General features: G+C 41.9%; 1 protein-coding gene and 1 long non-coding RNA gene across 2 annotated transcripts in view; one reads left to right on the forward strand and one right to left on the reverse strand.

The window, feature by feature from the left end:
* Positions 1–1,430: 1,430 nt before the first annotated feature.
* On the reverse strand, positions 1,431–4,237 carry LOC146767054 (uncharacterized). The gene is made up of 3 exons (XR_014956144.1): positions 3,370–4,237; positions 2,926–3,005; positions 1,431–2,213 (listed from the first exon to the last, which is right to left on the reverse strand). It is a non-coding gene; the product is annotated as an uncharacterized LOC146767054 (long non-coding RNA).
* Positions 4,238–14,039: 9,802 nt separating this feature from the next.
* Positions 14,040–21,866, forward strand: part of HECTD2 (HECT domain E3 ubiquitin protein ligase 2) — a 33,175-nt gene continuing 25,348 nt past the window's right edge. Inside the window, exons 1-2 of the mRNA XM_021539523.3 lie at positions 14,040–14,429; positions 18,559–18,688. Coding sequence (XP_021395198.3) covers positions 14,202–14,429; positions 18,559–18,688 — 358 coding nt within the window. The 5' untranslated portion in view covers positions 14,040–14,201. The remainder of the gene's footprint in view (positions 14,430–18,558; positions 18,689–21,866) is intronic.

Here is a 21,866-nt window from a genome sequence, read left to right on the forward strand (position 1 = left end):
CAATATTTTTTCTAGAAAACAGTGAGTTTTTACCCTCTCTCACCTTCCCTGTATACCAATTCTTCAAAAGGCTGAGCAGCCCATAACAGTTATTTCCCTATTTCCATCTATTAGCACTCATTGATCTGCTCTATCACACACAGGTTGCCAGCTGTCTTTGGGCCTTTCTACTCCAGATCTGAACAACAGTGACCATGACAGATTCAGGGGCTTCAGAAACAGGGATGAATAATGCCTGTACAGAACTCCACTAGCTTCTGAAGTGTAGCTCTTGGAAATGTGGCCAAAAATCCAAATTCATATTATTTTACCTCTGTTTTCTCCACTCACAGGGGCAGTGGAGTGAGATCTCTCCCTCCAGAGTTGTTGCAGTGCTGAGCCAGTTGCCCTCTCACTAACGCTCCTGAGAAGAATGGGCACAAAGTGAGCCTCTTGTGGTGTCACTTCTCATGGGCAGAATAAAAAACTGCCAACAGATTGCTAAATGTACCATTGCTCAGGAAAGAGATGTTAGCAGCAGCTCCGTGCAAAATTCTGCCAACTTGTTTTTGCAGACCAAGTGTTGTACATATGCATATTAAACATCATGATTCTCCTGAATAGCCTTAAGTACTTCACAAATAATATAAAGAACAAACAATGTTTTTAAAGCAATCTTGGTGCTCTGACACCCCTTTTCCCTCATAATATACATTATAAACATTAAAATGTGACAAATGAAAAAATATTTTAAAACCCATAACAAGATGTCACTTTCTTAAAATTGGTACTTATAGCATAAGGAAATGGAAAACTTTTTCAAATAAATTATAATGGTGATGAAACCTTTATCTTCATAGAGGTTTTGGATCATTAATTTTGGTAGTGTACCTTCTAGATGCAATTAGAGGGCACATCTGTTTTTATAGCGAATAAATGATTACTATGTGCAAATCTAACCCCATGCTAGATTGCATGGTGTTATGTTCCGCTGGACACGCAGTTCTGTGCACTCAGTGGCCCTCTTGCACATATCAGATGTTGTCAACATTTTGGCATGGAATTCACTCAGTGCCACTTTCTGGATCCCTGCTCACGGCGCCGAGGTGCCACATTGCTCCTGTGGGCAGAGTGAGCAGACAGTTGCATCATCCTGCTCTTGCACCTGTTCTGGAGGTTTTTATTTTCCTCTGCCTTTTCTGTGGCTATATAGATATTTAGACAGAAAAGGGAGATTGAGTGGTTTAACAGTAATGCAAGAGTGTTTTACAACATTTGAGTATAAAAGCACCAGTTTTAATGAGTATGTCTGGAATTATTAAAATGCATAGCAGCAGAGAAACAAAAGAACAAGTTATTTGTTTTTATCACAACTGGCAATTTACTAAGAAGCAGATTGTTGTTAATGAAACTACTCATATGGGTAAAATGGGAAGGACTTGTCTCTACAGCTCTCTAAGGCTGAAATTCAATCACTTTGGTTAATTTGTTATTTATCCAGAATGTTTTGTTTATTATTTTATTGCCCTTCACAAGTAAATTAGTGCATAAATTTCTCTCCTCTCCAACTTTCTGATTCTATGATTATATAACCTGAACCTAAATTATATCAATTTAAATAATTCAGCAGACACTGCTCTCTGTAACCATAATTTCAGACAGGATCTTGGATACACTTTCTAAAAACATTCTCAGAACAAGTCTTCTCTCCTGGCTGCTCCCTTAACCACAGTCATGGTGTGCCACCCAGAGTTGGGATAGTAGACCCTTGGCACAAAGGAGCTTTGGAGAGAGGATGAAGTGCTTTCCTTCAAGTATTCCCTCCATGTTTCCCTAGAGATGAGTGACTTTAAATACAGCTTAAAAATAAATGCATCTTCCCATAAGAAAACACAGGGAAGAAAACACAGTAGCTACATAGATACAATGTGTGATGGAAAATTGATGCCTAATATGGTGCAAATGATTGCCTATGCTGGTTTTATTTAGCTATGACTCACTTCTAAACAGATCATTCCTCATCCTGCAAGGGACAGAGTGGAGAGAGGGATAAAGAATATCAATCCAGCCCCCGTTTATCTTGCTGGCAACACAATAAGGCTTCCTTAAAATGTCCATTTTTCCTCTTCTGCGGTGACTTCTACTGGCATTGACATTCCATGTCCCACGCTGCATGAGATAACAGTCTGCATTTCCACGTGCCAAACAGTATTTTTAGCACGTATTACAATTCCCTAGATGGAAAGCAAAACCACAATGTTGTATCTCAGTCCAGTGGTATCACTTCAGGCCACAGCCATGAGCTGGTACTTAAGTCATACATCCTTAATTATATCAGATACATAGTGGGATCACATTCTGTGCCCTGGAAGGTTGCTGTGGCATGTCATATGTCAAATCACACCACAAGCAAAAAATATTCACTCTACCTTCTTTGGGCAGTTCTTGCAAAATGTAACCTACGTGCACCTTCCCCTTCTGTGCATGTGTAAGCAGACAGGCACCAGAAGTGAATTTGGGCTCTGAATCCAGGGGTGCCTTGTTTGAGGCAATGCAGGGGTTGGTTTAGTCCCTCTGTCCTGCACTGCACCTACCTCAGGGTGGTGAGTTCCAGCCTTGGAGCTGGTGCCTGACCTTCAGGTACTGCACTGAGCCACTGCTGAGCCCAGACCCTGCTCCTGGCCCTCACCATCTTTTAAAGGATGATGTACTAACCTTTCTGAGTTTTTCCCTGGCTTAAGCACAGCCAGAGCTCCACATGACCACACAAAATGTTCTTGCAAACGCAGTGGAAGGAAGGATGACAGACGTAGCTGTAGGGTGGGCGAGGGTGGACAGGTCCTTTCTTACAAAAACAGAACTGAGCACACCAGAACTGAAAGCATTCATGAAACTATAGGCACTGCTGATTATCAACAGCATGAGCAGCCTACCAAAAATACCCACCTTGTACTTGTCTTGCTTGAAGACAGGTACAGATGAAACCCTTGGAAGATGGAAATCTCTGGCATAAACCTTGATGTTTCCTGAGGGGAAACATTGCAATGAGACCTGACGTTCATGAAGGCTTAAGAGACACAAAAAACATCTAGACAAGGTGTGTTCCATGCATTCTTCTGCATGTATATTTCTGGGCTGTCTCATTTTTATGCTCACTAGGGAAAAATACAGCCTCTAAATTTCTATATATGTTTTTTTTTCAAAACCGAGGGATTGATAAAGAAGAGTCTCTTGTGGGTTTGGGGATTTTTATTTTTTATCTGTACAATTATTTTAACATCTTGAATTTTTTTTTTAATTCAGAATTGTATCACACTGAGAGTTATAGGATTTTTAACAAAGTTCAACCTCCATATTTTTAGAGTTAAGAAAATGGACCCTGTAAATAACCTTTTAGAGAAATTATTCACAGAGCACACAATGACCAGAAAACAGGTTTGCTATTTCACAGGGACAGCTGTAGCAGGAAGGGAAGAGACTTCTGACCAGGTACCCATTAAATGACATGAGATATGTGAGCCTCTATATAGAATTCTGGAGCATCTGTTTAAGAGTAAGCTCCTGCTGGCATGATTTCAACTCCTGACCAGAAATTAGTTCTCATCCACAGCTGTTTAAGGCCCAAATAAATTAGCTCAGGTTTTTCACATTGCTTCATTCTGACAGGAAAGACTAAAATGTTTTCATGTCATGAGTATTGTAGATGTAGAGCTTGATATGGTCTCATCTAAATTATTTTGATACACCTGAACATTTTATGGAGTAGATTTTAGAAGAGAAATTACTGCTCAAGACCTCCAAACAGAGGTATAGCCAGTGAGTGTTGAAATTCCTCAGAGAATATAAAATTATAGAGCATTGAATATGTATTATGTATAAGCAAATACTTCAAGCTTATAATCTTGTTACTGGTTCGTAATTTGGATCTAGTTTGGTTCAGTTGAAGGAAAGGATCTAAACTTAAAAATATTTTCCTGCAAACAACTTCTCTTTGTTTCTTAAACAGATGGGAGATGGGGATGCCTCCCCAAGAAGAGTAGAATAAAGAAGTCATGCACACTGACTTGTACTGGCACAAGTGCTCTTACAAAGAGTAAATTTCTCACTGGAAAAAATTACAGCTATGAATTTGAAGGTTGTGTTAAATAACTAACTTCAGCTGAAACCTGATCACAGTCCTTGCAACCTGTGAGTATTCTTAAAACTGACAAAATTAACAAAAACCTACATATCATTTATTTATATATATATATATATATATATATATAATATTATATACATATTATATATATTATATTATAATATATATTATTTTTATATATTTATATATATTAACTTTATTGCAAATTATTGGATATTGTCTCCACTTGTTACAGATGGAAACTTGAGCTGCAGACAGATCTCTGACTAGGCAGGCCCTCCCTGGTTTTACCTGCCCTCTCCTGTCTTTCAGGGTTCTTAGAAAGGAAAGAGGACAGGATGTATGTCATGTTTACATTTACTTGCCCTCTTCTTCAGCTGTTGGCAGGACACTCTGCAGGGAAGCTCATATCTTTTACAATCTCCTACTTTTGTTTTCTAATTCTACCAGAGCTTAGGTTATGGCAGAGGGCATTTCTTTGGCTGCACAAAATAGAGCAAAGGGGTCCACCTGTGGTTAGATATATTTGGGTTGATTTATTCCATGAGGAGCAGTTTGTTACCACTCAAACCGTGCTGCAGATCACTGAACATAAATGATCCATACTACTACAAGTTTTCTGAGTCATTATGCCTTAGACTTTAATACACATGCTCAGTAAATACCATGGTGGAGGTAGAGCTGTACCCAGCAATGATTCCTGGAGGAGGAGGTTTCAGTGATCCTTGAAAAAAGGTCCTTCCTTGTCTAAATGGGAGTGCTAGGGAACATTCTCAGTGCTGGGGATTTTGCCTGTCCTTTCACTGTGCTATCAGGCAGTATGTCAGCATTTTGGGCAGCATTTCAGATGTTTTATCAGTTACTGTTTTTTATGGTGACTCCATGAAGGTGGTTCTGTTTCACCAAAAATTACCATTATTTACACCTGTTTCCAGGGTACACCAGCCTTGGATTATCACTCTAGTGTGATCACTTTATCTTCTTATTCCTCACTGCTCAGGACTGTAATGCTGGAGAATGGAATAATGCTGGAGGAAGGTTACAGAGTAAGCTTCTGTATAGTTGAAAGAGAGAGAAAACTAAAGGATCTGCAACCACTGCATAAATAAGCCACTTAACACCTTTAAAAGCTTCAACTTACTCTATTTTTGGAATAAAACTAGCATCTGTGCTGACAGCTTACATGCCAAGTTTCAGCTTGATGCAAATTTGAGAAATCCTGAATAAAAACTGCTAAATCTCAAGAGCACATAAACACTACCTGATCCTAACTGACATTCAAAACAGACAGTAGCTAAGCTGCAGTATTTATATAGTACTCTACTTCATACTCAAAAAGATAGAAACTAATCTTCTTTAGACATGCTTTACCAAGTGTACAATTGGGTCACCTGAAAGGTTATTATAAATAGAATTACTTGGATAAATACAAATGACATTATAATTTGGCATCACTGTCTTGGGAAGGAGTCTGTACTTCTGCAATGCTCTCCAGCAAATCAAGCACCTTTATACTCAATAACAGTAAATTCTGCAATATCAGCTGAAAATGTAGGAGACTGTGTGTATTGGGTTGAACCTGGCTGGATGCCAGACACCCACCAAAGCCTCTCTATCACTCCCCTCCACAGCTGGGCAGGGGAGAGAAAATATCAGAAAGGGTTCATGGGTTGAGGATAAGGACAGAGTGAGATCACTCATCAAATACCATCATGGGCAAAACAGGTGCAAATTAGAGATATTAATTGATTTATTACTGACAGAATCAAAGCAGGATAATGAGAAATAAAATAAGACTTTCAAAACACACTCCCTCACCCCTCCCTCCTTCCCAGCTCCACCCCCAGCAGTGAAGCAGGGGAGTCAGGGAATGGGAGTTACAGTCAGTTCATCACACATTGTTTCTGCTGCTTCTCAGAGAGAGGAGTCCTTCTCCTGCTCCAGTGTATTTTCAACAAGTATTATAATTTATACAGGAAACTGGTACAGCTGTTTATTATCTCTTGTTTATATTCAAATACTGTTTTGTAACTCCAGGATTCTCTACTGCCTTACTGTGTGTGCGCTCAGGAACTCCACTGAAGGTGAAGGCTTTTGCAAGAAATATCAAAATATTTATGTTTTAAGGAAAATAAGTGCAGGAAAATTTTAAAGGGAAAGCATTTCTTGAAAGATAATTCAGGAGAAAGTCAGATATATGAACCCTATTATCTAGACCAATTCTTTACTTTTATAATGTTTCTACCCCCACAGTTAAGCACTGTGGTGGAGTTTTCTTAATACAGTGAGCAGCAAGGACAGAGGATGGATTATTAACCACTTGGTGCACATTTCCTCTGAAGGTGAGAGAAGCAAAACAGCATTATTTATTTATTATTATACCCTTGGCACCTACCCATAAGCACTTCCAGGCTTCTGAAAAATCATGAGTTGTGTCACTGAAGAAATATCCTAAAGCTGCTGCTTCTGGCCAAACCTGCTGTGGAACCTCAGGTGTGCTTGTCAGAGGTATGAACATTTCAGTCTGTATGTGTGATGGGCCTGTAGTGACACTACAGAACAGTGTGGGGTCTTGTTGGGAGTTTTTCTCTCCCTTCTGTGATTTTGGTCTGTGGCCGTGGCATAGCACTGCAGGGCGTTCCTTGTCTCTACTCTCTACTCCAGGCAAATTGCTGGAAAGCAGCCACTGGGTCTATAGCAGTGCCTAACAGGAAATTTGCAACTAATAGCAGTGGGGGAATGTTAAGAAAATCTTGGGAAGGTGAAAGAATTGGGTATGAAACTGATGGTGTTTACAGAAGACAGGGGAGAGAGCCCTCTCACACTTCTAGAAAAGAAAACTGGCTTTCTCAAGCAACTTGCCCTGAGCAGGGAAGATGGGAAAGTGAAGCAGCTCTGGAAGAGGGAAGGCTGAGCTTAGGAAAGCCATGCTGGCACAGCACCCACAGGCTCTGCTTGGCCAGCTCCTGAGCTGGGACACAACAGTGCCTGTGCTGCAATTCTGCCGCTGCATCCAAACCAGAATCCTGCTGCACATGAGGAACCAGATTTTGGGACAGATGTCCTCAGGACTTGCTCTGCTGCAGGAACAGCACCCCTAAGACTTGTAGAGGTTGGACCTCTACTTTGAATTCCCCTAAGGCTGTAGCCACAGATGAAAAGCAGAGGTGATTTATCTTACAGACCAGCCTGAGAAGTGTGGCAGGAAGGTTGCAGATTCATCAGCAAGGGCTGCACCATTCAGTGATAGATCAGCATCTTCCCCAGCCCTCTGATTCTAGCTACCATCAGCTCATGTGTGCCAGAGGCCTTTCTTCCTTGGGAGACTCAAGACCTCAACAAATTCAGACATCCCTCCTATTTGTAGAAGTTAGCCATTAATAGGAAAGGCAATTAGAGTTAGCTAACCAAGATACTGGAAGAAGCAGGCTCTGTACCCATCCCATTTAGACACTACAAAGGAAATACCACAGGCTGCATTAAAAATGTGGAAGTCTTGACAGTCTGCAAGCATGCAGCTCTCAATCCTGCCCAAACCAACCTATGTGGTTAATACTGCCTATGCCATTTGCCCTAACAGTTCCAAGGATACTGACGCACATCACTGTATACATGATCTTATCCCATATTTATTACCTTTAAAGTTCGAAATGTAGGTACTTCCACCCCGTCAGACACGTCTGTGAGCTAGCAAGTGATTTCCCAGCAGCGGGAAGCCCGAGCGCGACGCTGCAGCGAGGCCCCGCGCTGGGAAAGCCGCCGAGCCGGCGCTGGAGGGAGCTGCAGCCCCGGCTACCGCCGCTGCCGGCACCGCCGCTGCTCCGGCTGCCCGGGCAAGGGGGAGCGCGCTGCAGTTACCGAAACTGTCTCTCGATGTCACTCCGGTTCAAGAACGCTGTCTTTTTAAAGAAATATGACTCGTTTGTTAACCAGTAAGTAAGAGGAGGTTTGTAAAGCCATGCTAAACAAATGTTAATTCTAACAGTGGTTTGCAATTTTATAGGTTACATGACAAAAGTACAGAAGCTACTTTCTGAATTAAACATTACTCCTGCTACCTCATTTGAACCTTCTTTAGCATGGCATATTTGTTTCTTATTTCCAGTTTGAATAGAAATTGGATAAAATTCTGTGCCTATTATCTGCCTCTATCTCATTTAAAAATAAATTCCAAATCAGACGTGACGAAAGTAGTGGAGTATCACCCAGCCTTAACAGCTGTCCCTTGCTATACCTTGGAGAAGACCATGCTACTGTGGCATTCTGTACAAATGAAATTAACTTAAATTTAGATTGAATAACCAACACCAGTTTTCTGGAGAGAAGAAATTGAAATCTTAGTAAAGTTGAGAGGTCACTAAGTGAATGCTCTTCACTTGGTGAATTTGTCTCTTGCTATATCTTTCTTCCAATGTTTGCATAAACTGCATTATCACAGATAAGTTCCCTCTGAAAAAGCCATTGCATTTCTAAAAGGGAGGCTAATGATTTCTTTCAACCCAAAAGCCCTGTTCCATGGCAAGAGGTAATATAATATTCACCTTACTCAGGCAGACAAAAGCGAGTTAATCACTTACCTAGAAGATAATATATGGCTTAGGCACCACAGTTCATAAGCCTTTTTAATTTGGCTGGAACAGCTGTTATACTTCACCAGTCAGTGATGACAAGGAACTCAAAGTGCAAATGTAATGATGCCAATAAGACAGAACTTGTGATTACCTCTTCCTTCTCTGTACTAGGAATGCCCAAGCTGGATGCATCCTAGCTAGTGATATACCTTCAATCAAACGTTTACCATTTGCCCAAGAGATATGATTGTCTGCCAAGACAACCCAACCTGCATGTAAGTGCTTCATATGATTATCCAAGTTATTTGCACCATTTTTTTATAAATGTTTATAATTTTATTTCTTAAATGAGACTTTTCAAGTACTGAAGGATAGCCAAAGGGTAAGCGAGAGCAATAGATTCATCTAATGTTAGTCATAGGGGAAATAACATGGACTTAGCTTAGGAGGGTTTGAGTACACCTTGCACATGTGCTTCTGGAATAAAAGGAGCTCTTCTCTCTTGCAAATGAAGGCATATGATACAGAGACTAAAACAGTAAGCCAAGCTCAAGGTTGACATATTTTCAAATTTGCAGCAAGAATAACAAATATAAATGGACTAGCTTATTAGGAATAGCAGATAGATTCACAATAATTTGGACTCTCTTGAACAAAATTCTTCAAATTTATACCTTAGTCCAACTTCAAGAGAAACAAGTGGCTTCAAAAAGGGGAGATTGGACAAAACTGGGGTAATCCCTTACAAGCTCTGAGGTTGTGCAGTCTCAGAGCAGTCATGACTTGTGAGCAGACCCACACTTCCATCTCCCCTAAAGGATGATGTGGGCAGGCAGGACAGGAGGGCATCACAGCTTGGGAGTTAGCAGGCCAGGGAGTCCAGAAGCTACAGCATCTCTCATTTGGTGATTCACATGGCAAGTGTGGTGAGCTCTCTAACTGAGTCGACAGAGTAACAGGTGGATTTCAGTGGCATCTTGCCTGAGTTCTGCTAACGGGTCACTGAGAAAGATGCTTCTTTGTAAAACATTTCCATGTCAATGAATCAGATCTTTCTGTTGAAACAGAATGTTTTGCTGAAAACCTGTTGTGTTGGAAAACTCCCAGCCATTTATTTCTCTCCTATTCCCATAGACAGGAAATGGGTTGTCTTCAGCCTTTGCTTCCTCTTTTGATGTTTCAGCCATCCTGTGCTTCCCCTCGTGCCCACTCAGGGTCCATCTCACAAAGGACACATCTCTTAAATAGCCCAAATATTTTGTACTGGGTAGTGTACGAGACCTTCAAAAGGCATGAAGAAAAGGAAACAGTACTACTGCAGAAGAGAGACACAGTACAGATGTGTGATGGGAGTACATCAGCAACTGAATGGGAAAATTCAGCCTACCTTTTCTGAAGGACACATGTCATTTCGATTCCTGAAATACCAGTTTGCACAGAGATGTTTGACACCATTTGATGGCAAACACTAGTAAGCTATTTGAGGATCAGGGAATATCCCATAACAGCCCAAACCTATCCTCTAATGTTACTGACTTAAACCAGGGGCAATTGCTGAATTTGACTTCTGACTGCAGAGAAAAAAGTGAGATCCAATCAGTATTTGTCATGACAATACTAGGCAATTTAGGGAATTTATCCCTTTTTATTTTTTATATTTGTGTTTCACTCCTAAATGCCAGTCTCTGTGAGTGTATCTATTACTTGTAAGCATTTACTAATCATTTGTGAACAAATGTTAGCATTTGGTCTGGTTCCATCTGTCATTCCTAGTGGCAGTCTGTGCCTGGCCACATCATTGCACAGAAATGTGTCAGTGACTTTTCCCCCTTCCTGACAAATCAAACTCATTGGATAGAACAGAATATTTGTGAAGTATTTTAAAATAAGGTGTCAAGAAGGTCTTATTCCAGTTTAGAAGGTCAACATCCTGCTGAGGCAGGACTGTTCTTCCCTAAGTACAAGAAAACCTGTCCGGGGTCACATGCTGCTTGTGTCCCCCCACAGTTATTTAGGGGTGATACTGCAGTGTGCATATGTTTATCTGAGCCAGCAGCATGGTGTGCCAGCATGGGGTCGAGTGAGACTCAGACTCCTCTGGGAACAGAAAGAACTGCAGACACAGCCAACGTGTACTTGGGCATGAGCAGCAGTTCTCAGCTGAACTTTAACTTGGCCCCTTTCACCAAAAAATTCAGTAAAGTAGCTGGCAGCATGTGATTTAAGATTTTTAAGCAGCTTACAAGAGACAAGGGAAGTGTCCTTAGAAATACAGGCATTGAATGTGTTTGGTCCTTTGTCAAGGCTCCCAGGCCATCTGGCCAACAAATTCATGAAGCCTGTAGAATGGCAGTTGCATACTTCTGTTTAGTTTTGAAAATTGTGTATGTGGGATATCCCACAAATCTTACTGCTAGAATGTCTTTATCCTGTTTTCTTACTATTCCATTGCCCACTACCCCAATTCATCACTTTGACAACAAATTACTGCAGGGTCTACATGCATCACCTCATTACATGCAGCACTGCTGCTCCCAGCTAGCATCCATCCATGCTAGACAACTGAAAGCCAATACGTCTTTCCCAGCTGTGGTTATATCTTTGACTCCCTTGTGGGTCTATGGATGATATTGAAATACTTTTAGTTTCAACCTGGGCACCAGATGTATGCTACATTAGTTAAAAGTAAGAAAATGTGTTTGCTTGCTCAGTATATGGTCATTTTGGTCTCTTACAAAAATAGGAAGAATTTTTTGTGCCTATTTTCACAATTGTCATGAGTCAAAATATTCACTTGAATTAGTTTAGTTCAATAAAGCACTTCAGCTTCAAATAGCACAGGAGAGCATGGACAATAGAAGTTGATGTCTTTGATGTTACATTAGCTTTTTTGTGAGATAATCTTGGTAGAAAATTATTTCTGTGGTTTTGACACTGTCAAAAGTCAGGGCTTTATAGCTCAATGGAACTGAAAAAATACTAATTTTCTTCTATACTTGCCTTTCTAAATATATTTTTTTCTTTATTTTGTCCCTCTTTGTACGCTCAATGGAGCAAATCCTTCCATGTTTCAAGCTGGCACAGCTCCACAAAACAGTTGTGCCAATTATTTCTAGCTGGGGACTGCCACTGGGTGTAAAGCTGCTTGTACTGAAGCTGATGAAATTACTATCATTATGTTGTTTCTTGGCATGGAAAGGAAAAAGATGAGTGAATGTTTGGGGGGCTTTGTTTTAAGTGCAGCAGGCCGGTTATTCATACAAACTGCTGAAAGCCACTGGGAAGTAAACACAGCAAGGAGAGTGAACTTCTTGGAAAACCAGATCTCATATTTAATGAGGTAAGGAAACAAAGCCATTTCTTAATGAAACCTTAAAAAACTCCAGGTCTGCCAGTTCTTTCAAAAAGGAAAAGCCTTTTTCAGTGTGTTAGATTAACACTGCAGTACCTATTGTGCCATTGCTTTTATGACTCTTACAGAAATATTTCCCACGGCTCCTGCAGGAGCTACTTGTGTAGTGCCAATACTCAGAAAAACCATCATGTGGTTTTTCTCCACCTGAAAAACAATTTTGAAAATTTGTTTCACATGGTCTGTAATGCTATTCACACTCTGTTCCTGAAGCTGGGAGAAAAACTCTTCTTCGGACACAAAATTAGAGTGGTCTGAAGGCAGCTTGTTTCATCTGGCAGCTAGTGGTTTGAAGAGCTTAAATTGGATGTAGGTTAGAGTACACAACATTGTGCCCCTCTCACTCAGCAGGGCTCCTGCAGGTTCACATACCAAGCCAAGCAGCAGGTCAGTACGAAGCCAGTATGTGTGACATCTGGTCTAGATTTTGTCTTGCAACCAGTTCAACACAGCACCTCTTCTGAAGATGGTATTTCTTCACATACTTAAGCAAAGCTCAGCACAGCCAGGGAGCCACTCTGAGGCTCTGGCTGCGGGTACTGCCCACGACATACCCAAAGGAGGGCCAGGACCCACCGCTGCACAGCCTTGGCACCGCTCTGGCTTTGCCATCAGAGACCGGACCAGGCTCACACATTTGTTACACGTTCATTCCTCACGATACGGTGCAGTCCTTCGCAATAAGGCTTTGACTCCACATATATGGTATAGTGGGCACGGTGTTATTTGGTCGAAGGTTGGACTCGATCACCTTGAAGGGTTTTTTCTACTTTAATGATTCGACGATTTCTGTATTTTCTCGTTGGAGCGTGACCTGAAGCGGCGAGGAACGTGCCGTGGGGCGACAGCGCGGTGTGAGGGGTGCCCCTGCGGGCACGGCCCCGGGGCGGTGTGAGAGCAATGCCGGCACGGCCCCGGAGCGGTGTGAGAGGCGCCCCTGCGGGCACGGCCCCGGGGCGGTGTGAGAGCTCTGCGGGCACGGCCCCGGGGCGGTGTGAGAGCTCTGCGGACACGGCCCCGGGGCGGTGTGAGGGGTGCCCCTGCGGGCACGGCCCCGGGGCGGTGTGTGAGCTCTGCGGACACGGCCCCGGGGCGGTGTGAGAGCAATGCCGGCACGGCCCCGGGGCGGTGTGAGGGGCGCCCCTGCGGACACGGCCCCGGGGCGGTGTGAGGGGCGCCCCTGCGGGCACGGCCCCGGGGCGGTGTGAGGGGCGCCCCTGCGGGCACGGCCCCGGGGCGGTGTGAGAGCTCTGCGGGCACGGCCCCGGGGCGGTGTGAGAGCAATGCCGGCACGGCCCCGGGGCGGTGTGAGAGGCGCCCCTGCGGGCACGGCCCCGGGGCGGTGTGAGAGCTCTGCGGGCACGGCCCCGGGGCGGTGTGAGGGGTGCCCCTGCGGGCACGGTCTGTGCCAGCCGAGCAGCACCCGGCACCACCCGGCGTGACAGAGGCGCGGCCGTGCCTAGCGGTATCCGCCCCGAGGGCCTTCGTCTAGCTGTATATATTTATACATATTTTATATGTAATATTTTTATATATAATATTTATGTTTGTATTTGTTTATTACTCATCTATTTCCTCGTCGCCACTCCCGGATCCCGCCAGCGCCCCACACCCGGCCCGGCGCCCCTTGCCAGGGCGGCTGCGCCGGGGCCGGCCGCAGCCCCGCGCCGGTTCCTGCGCCGCGGAGTTTCCGCCGCCGTGTCCCCGCTCCCCCCGCGCCGCGCCCCGGCCGCCGGGCGCGTTTCCACGAGCCGCCCCCGGCAGCATGGCGGCGGCGGCCCCCGCCGCTGCCCGCGGGCTGTAGGCGGCGCGGCTCCGGCGGCGCTCCCGGGCAGCGGCTCCGGCGGCGCCTCCGCCGCGCCGCGTCCCGCGCTCCCCCTGCCCGCCGGGGCCGCGGCGGGGGCGGCCGGGCTGCGCCGCGCTGCGCTCCGCCCCGCCGTGCGGGGGTGTCTGGGCGCCCGGGAGCAGCGCGGCTGCTGCAGTGCCGCGGCGGCCGAGCGGAGCGGCGGAGCTGAGGGTGCCCGCGGGGGCAGGCGGAGGGAGGCGGAGAGGAGGGCGCGGGTGCCGACGGCGCTGAGAGGCTGCCGGCAGCGGGACCATGTCGCTGCAGAGCCCGCCGGCCGCCGCCGAGCTGCCCCCCGGCCCCGGCGAGGGGCATCCGCCCGGAGCGGAGCTGAGCCAGGGCAGCGCCGCGGCCCCGTCAGCCCAGGAGGGCGGCGAGGAGGAGGAAGAAGAGGAAGAAGGGGAGAAGGAAAAAGAAAAGGAAAAAGAAAAGGAGGGAGAGAAATTGCCGCCCACCCCGTCGGCGTCCGCCGCGGCTGTCGGGGTAAGTCCCGTCGGCTGCCCGCGGGCCCGGCTGTGCCACTCCGCGTTCGCTTGGTGTGTTTGCCGCTTTGTTTGGGAGGAGAAAGGGAAGGGGGGAATCGTCGTCTTCATTTTCTTTCATGTTCCTTTCCGCTGGGAGGCTTTCATTCAAGTTTCTTATAAATAACAAGTGCATCTGTAAGCAATGACATAATGAAGCTATAAATTCTCCATCCACTTATAGTTAACATTTTACAACGGTCTGCTCTGTCGGGTTAGTCATGACTGAGGGCTTGCAGCCTTGTGAATGTTCATTAAGGGTTCTCGGGGGTGGAGGGTTTCAGCTCTAATACACTTAATGGCAAGAGAAGTAGCTGGGAAATACTTCTGTGGTTTTGACTTTTTGTTTAAAAATCTTTTCCGTTTTTTCTAAATGATTAATGAATTAATGCAGAGAAAAAAAAATTGGGAAAAGGATATTTGCCAGAATAACTTCCTTTCAGAAACCTTTTTTTCAGGTTTTTAAATTATACCAGGGTTGTGCTTTTCTTTCTGCTGACCATACGATATTATAGAACATAAAATTTTCCTGACATGAGTTGGATATCTTACATAGCTTAACAATAGAACTTGTGGTAAGTTTCTTCAGTCCAACAACAGAATAAAAATGTCACTAATCCTGTAGTAATGCACTTAGGAGGTTTTAGTTCAGCAGTTCTGATAGGCATCAGACTTATTAGAAGTTACCATTTAACTTATCATTTATTTAAATTCATAATTTGAATTTAAAAGATTGCCCATATAATATTTATGCCTGTCAGGAAATAATTGTGATGTTAAACTAAGGAATTGTATGCAAACTCCTTGGAGCAATCCTGCCAATTTTGTGTTTTGCCTAAACGTTCCAATCTTCTGAAAGACTTTCAGCTTTGTCAGAATGTGCAAGAATATGTTTATTCTTGTGATTTAAATATCAATTTGGTGGGAGAAGTCTGTAATGGATGAGTGCCCAGGATTTTTTTTTACCTTTGAAAATCTATCTCCACCTTAGACTTGGAATGGTAAAAGCCAGTCCCTTGGAATAAAGATACAAGTGCTGGCCTAAAATGTGTCAGGCTTAGCTCAGTGAATGAAAAATGTGTGCCCCTGGATGGCCATGTAGAATTCCAGGTACCTTAAAAGAATCAGAACTTCTTTGTAGCTGGGCATCCATCGTGTACCTCTGAAGTGTTGCCCACAGGCAGGAGCTGTCTAAGTGGACCTGCCCCAGAGGAGCTCAGACCTGGCTGGGTGTGGTTGTGAGTCAGGTGCAGGGCAGGGTTTGAATTTACCAAGAGCCTAACGTGGGGTTCAGGAGCATGTTACAAGGGAGTGGAGATAGAGAGGGAGTTTTGTGGGAAAATGTCATAAACTATCCCCGAAGAGGTGATAGTTTGGGTATCAGCATTCAGATTCTGGAAATAAATTTGTGGAAAGCTAAGTAATTTGCTCCCTAATAAATAGGAATAATTAGAGACTTCTGGAAAGGAAAAACAGTCCAAAGTTACACCTTTGAAGCTATGAATGGAAGGGAAAATCCTGCTTCTAGTGCAACCTGTTGCACTGTCAGATGTCTTTTGGAAATCTGAGTGTCCTCCATGTCTTCTTGCACAGGGAAGAAAATCTTTTTGTCCTCGCTAGTCTTTGCTTGCCATATACATAAGGGTCTTGAGTAAGCAATGTTTGGGCTAACACAGGATTTTCCAGAAGCTCTTCTAGATAATCTCTTGTCCCTTCCCAGAAAGCAGTCTGTATGTGCTCATTGCAAACATTTTGACTTGTTTTCACCATTTCATTTAACTTCAATAATGAAAAATACAGTTTTATAAGTATAATGCCAGTAACTCTCCAGTCCTATGGAGGGCTTAGTGCTTTGGAAAACTTCCACTGAGAAGCCAGCAGAGTTGTGGGTTATTAATATGATCTTAAAACAGGACTAAAGATTACTTTGATCCTTTACTCCCTCAAAGCATATTCATTCCTTTTGGTGGGTGGGAGGGGGATGGTGGATGTTCAGTTTCCTGGTGGCAGTGTGCTTGTAGAGAGTCTTAGGTTCTAAAAGCTCAGTGACCACCTACAAATTTTTAAAATATGACATTGTGCTGTGCACTTGCCCTAGATTGCTCCCCCAGGGGTTGTCAGAATTTCTCATTAATGAACATGAAGTTTCCCTCCAGGCCCTCCCAATAAAGTCTTTGTCCATATGTTTGTCTAATATTGTTGGAACTGTACTTGAAATAGGATGATGGAGTTAAAGAGGGGATGCAGTTTTTGTTCTTTATGATCACTGCTGAGGGAGGTGGCAGTAAGGAGAAAGTTTTTAAGAAACTGTTCACCTGTAGTATTTCAGTCACATGGCTGGAGTAAAACCTAGAACGCTAAGTCAGTCAAAAAGGCTGTCACAATAATTTATTTAATAAATACTCCTTTTTTCAATTATATCTATTCCCTATTAATTGTAGTTAGACTAATCTGTGCTTCACAGCTTTTCTGCCCAGAGCACACATTTTGTGACAGAGCCGATTAACCTTAGATGGAGTTTCTAAAAGTTCTTTTTCAGTCACTAATGTTTGTTCAGGGTCTATTTTTCTCCAGTCATGTGCTAGATGACTTTTAAGAATCATCGTAATGATATTTCAAAGGTTATAAACTAAAAAGAAATGTTAATCTGAAAATTACACTGGTAATTGCATTTTATTTTGGAATGTTTCTTGCGTATATGGAATTTGGAACTAGAAATTGAAAATTGGTAAAAATACAAATTTTATAAATTGAAATTTGATTTTTTTAAAGCAAGAAGTCCTGATGATTGTTCAAATTTACAGCTTAGTGAGTTATGAGCCATGAAAAAATAGCTGTATAGCCACAGTTGGTTAAAATTTCTGGCAGTGCACCAGCTTGTATACACTGTGGTGTGGTGGGTTTATGGGCTGTGTTATTACTCTTCTGGTGTTTTTTCAGGATGTTGTGATGAAAGTGAAGTGCTTTTCTTAGAACTCTGCATGTCTTAGTTTAAATGTATTTCTGTTAAGGGAAAAGGGAAATGTACTGATTCAAAAAATTTGACAGGATATTACATGAGAACATATATTCTCATTTGCAGAATTAAAGTTTTGATTTGTATGGAAACATTTTTCTGAGAGCACGAATGCCAGGTATCAGGAAAATGAGTCTTTAGGTTACTGTGAGGTTGAAAATCGTGATGTGTGGGAAGTGTGTGTATATTTTTTTGAGCTGATTTACCTTCTTCTGATATCAATTGATGACTTGGAATGGAGATGAAAATTAAAATATTAATCATGAGACTTCTGTCATCTCGGGCAAGCCTCTTAACCTCGCCTATGCTTTGCAGATTCTGTAGTAAATAACTATATCTAATAGCACCCAGTGCTGATTAGCCAACAGACTAATTGGCACAATCCTTAGGAAGTCTGAAGCATGATTTCACTTCTGCTTGTTGTTAGAACACATTAGTGATCAACACTTCCTAACAGAGACTTGTGCAGGCTCCTTGGTGACAGCATGTACAGGTGCTCAAGCATGGAGTCTTTTATCACTTTGTTAACCAAGTTTTGTTGGTCAGTCTTTCTTCAGTGGCAGCACATGCTGACCATTTTGAATCATTAGGGAGTTTTACCCAGGTAGTCAGTATTGAACTGTTTTTACAAGTTAGAATTTTTGGCCCCACATTTCAAGTCTGGGGAAATTTGTCTAAGCTACTTGAATATATTAGGGCTATTTGGAAAAAGGAATATGTGACACTTTCTTCTGTTTAAACTGAGCTGAGTATAAAAGTAGACACTAGGATACAGAAAGTTAGAATGTTATTGACAGCATCCTAATTGTATTGTGTTTTCCTCACAGAAATCCAAGCATATCTTCATATCCTGCAAATTAATACTTGAATTTTTTTATGTAATTGAAAGGAATTTTATGGTACCTCTCCTGAATTAATTTGAAACAAACTTGAAGAATCATTATTTATGTTTTATTCAGTTATTACCAGTCTGATTTAAAAGGTATTTAAGAATTCTGTGTAATAACCTCACTAGGAAGATTACTCTAGCGGTAATGTATTAGCCCTTTAGCCCATACTGTCATCTTAATTACAGGGGTTGGAGGAAGGAGCCAAAAATCAGTTTTCCACTTTCAGCAATTTCATCACAACTATCAACCAAAAGAAAGAAGGCATCGGAAACAGAAATTCACTTACTCAACTTGTTATACCCAACATCAAAAACGGTAAGAGAAAAAAAGACCTGTGTTTACTTAGTTACCAAGTTTAGAAGGTGCTCAATTTTCTGCCAGTATTTGTACTGTGGTAGTGCCAGAAAATCTGGAAATCTAGATTTCATTAAATTATGCTCTGTTGTACATTGTACAGGCAGTGAAACATATCATAGCCCATGCTCAGTAGAGGTTGTGTCATACAGACAAATTTGATAAGAAAAAACAAACAGACCTGGAGAATGGAGTAACTATCTGAAATTTTTAAGAAAGCTACTGATTCGGCAGTCTGAAAGTTTAAAGAAAGGTACTGATTTGGCAGTCTATCTGCAGATATTCTTTGTCTAGCTGAAATCATTCAATGGAATGATCAGTGTCTCTAGAAATTGTCAGAACTTTGGAGAAAATTATTTTTTTGCTATCTGAAGGATGGTGGGAATGAGGCAAGTGTAAGGCTTTTAAGAGAGGCACTTGCAGAGAGATGGTGTTTTGCAGTGAAGATGAAGGCCAATGAGGGCAGAAAGTAAAATGCACAGGCAGCAATTAGTAAGTTCTGAATAGCTTTATAAGTGAGAAGGAAGATTGTTGTGCTGTGGCGAGGTAACAATACTTGAGGGAATGATAGAAAGTGTAGCTCTGTATTCAGTATGGTAGGCTAGAATCATGAAGTGTGGATGAGATGATGTTGTGGTTAGACCTGGAATTTTTATTAGGCTTTTGGGCAAGGAATTCAGTAATTTGGGACTTTTATTCATAAAAGACTCTAGAAACATTTGTCAGGTTTGTATTGATCTTGTCTCTGAAGAAGTCCCCTTCAGGCTTATTGTGCAGTGGTTCACTAAGCCACTCAGTGGATTTGAGGCAAGAAAGAGACTTGACTGAGAGACCTCAGTAGTGTGACTTTGAAACAAAACTGTTGACAAGTATGCTTAGTTTCAAAGTTGTGCAGGAAAAGATGGTATATTACTAGATGGTATATTATATATATATATATATAAAAGATGGTATATTATTAGATTCTTGCTAAAATAGTCTTTTATTAGTCCTGTTAGCTATACTGCAAAACTAAAAGTCAGTGCAAGACTCTTTTTTTTAAACAGTTTTTGTTACGGGGTAAAGAGGTGCTTTCTACTCCCAAAACAAAGGCAATCACTGAAACACGAAAGGTTTGAATTACATCTCAGACAGGGTTTTTTTGCTTAGTTCAAATTGCTTTGTACTACACAAAGTAAACCACAGTGGCTGGAGATGGCCAGTAAAGAGTTCTCTGACTGTGCCAAAACATACCAAAAGTCTGTTTCTCTCCTGACCCCCCATCCTTTCTTTTTTTTTTTGTACCTGGCAAGAATGATAAACCCTAAATATCACTCTCTTGAAGTGCCCTCAATTTTGCTGCAAATGGTGTCCTCCCAGTTGTAATTACTGCCTCATAAGTATTTACTTGGTAATTTTCACCACACTATTGCATGGCAATACTTATAGTCAGGGATATATTCTTGAGCTAGAGCTCAGTGTGTAAAATTGAGCAGATGCTGTGGTAGTTTCAGGATCAGAGTAACCTGCCTATGTAAAACCAGAGTATTTTTATTATCAGTCAAAGGTGAATTCAATATATTTTGAGGCAGTATGTGTATTCTTTGGAGAAATTAACAATTTGAACAAATTTATCAAGTGAAAATTCTGCTTTTGCTAATCTGGCTTTTAGCAATAATGCTTGATTGGTGTTTGGGTCTTTTTGCAGTTTATCTATACATGTGCTATCTCTGAACATGTGTAGCTGTATATATATATAGGTGTATATACTGGTAATACTTCAGGCTCAGCTTCAAAGAACATTAATTTCATTGAAAAAAAAAAAGTGTGGAAAACCTAATGCTGGTAAATACAGCATGAAAAGTAGGGGGATGTTTATGTGCTACATAGGTGCCACACTTCTAATGTAACAATTATCTGGTATGAAATTTATATACTAAATAGATTTTTCTAGTTATTTTCTAATGTTACAATTACCGTAAGTTTTGTTTGCTTTATCTTCTTTGAAAATCTTCATTGGGCAGCAGCTGTGCTGGTCACAATGAAAATAATTGCAGCATTCATTTACTCTGAACTTCCCTGGATTACTCAATTCTGCTTTGTATCAATGCAATTTTCTTCACCAAAGTTTTTGATATTTCCCTAAGCATTCATGCATTGCTGAATCTTTTTACTTGATGTAACTGGGCAAGAAGCCAGAAATTACTGTTTTTTCTTGTCTTGTAATACTGTGTTATTGCTGTTTATCAACTCAGTAAAATTTCCCATTTCTACTCAATGAAACTCATGTGAAGGATCTTAATTAGGATTCTTTACTGGCAGAAGAGCAAATAAATCTATGTACAAATAAATTTGAATGATGACAAAACATACTGAAGCTGACCATATGTGTTAAAGATACTATTAAAAATCAATTTTAGTATATGTAAATTAAACTGCGTTTCAAAGAAAATTGCATTGCTGACAGGGTGAAAGTTACCAGCTTACCACCTGCAGCCTCAATTTACTGAATTGAGAAGCAGTGTCTGCCAGCAGATGTCTCTTCTACAGACGTTTAAAGAATGTTTTCCTCATTTCGGTGTGTTCAGCTAGTTATAACTCAATATTTGATCCATTTAAAATTGAGAAGATAAAATGAGAGTTAAATCAAAAATCTCGTTATTCTCAAAGTATAAAAATAAGACAAATTCTTAGATCTTTAAAACCAGTCCATTCTGCTTTTAGAGAATGGTGTTCAATAGCAGAGCATTTGCATGGTTGGACTGTTTGGCACCTTGGCTTGGATTAATTTATCTGTATGTCTGCTTTGTTTTTTTCAATTGCTACTCTTATCTTAAAATAGTTAAAATTCCATCTGTGAGAATGGACATGGTTCCATATAAGTGATTGATACCATCCTTGGGGGATTGAGGGCAGCTCTGAGCTGTTATCTCATGAACGATGCCTGGGTTAAGTCACACGGACAATGACTCTGTCATGAGTGTGAGGGGAAAAAAAATCTGCTTTTGGATTCATGGGACTTTTTTAGCATCTCTTTCCCTGCTGTGATAAATGGAGTAGGCAGCAGTGTAGTGATTCTCCTTTGATGTTTCATTAATTTAAAAAAAAGCAAACCTTCAAAAAAGCTTAGAGGGGTCTTATACAATTCATAGAGGATTTT

Source organism: Lonchura striata, chromosome 6, assembly GCF_050655825.1.
Source record: "Lonchura striata isolate lonStrDom1 chromosome 6, ASM5065582v1, whole genome shotgun sequence".
In the NCBI taxonomy this organism is placed as follows: domain Eukaryota; kingdom Metazoa; phylum Chordata; class Aves; order Passeriformes; family Estrildidae; genus Lonchura; species Lonchura striata.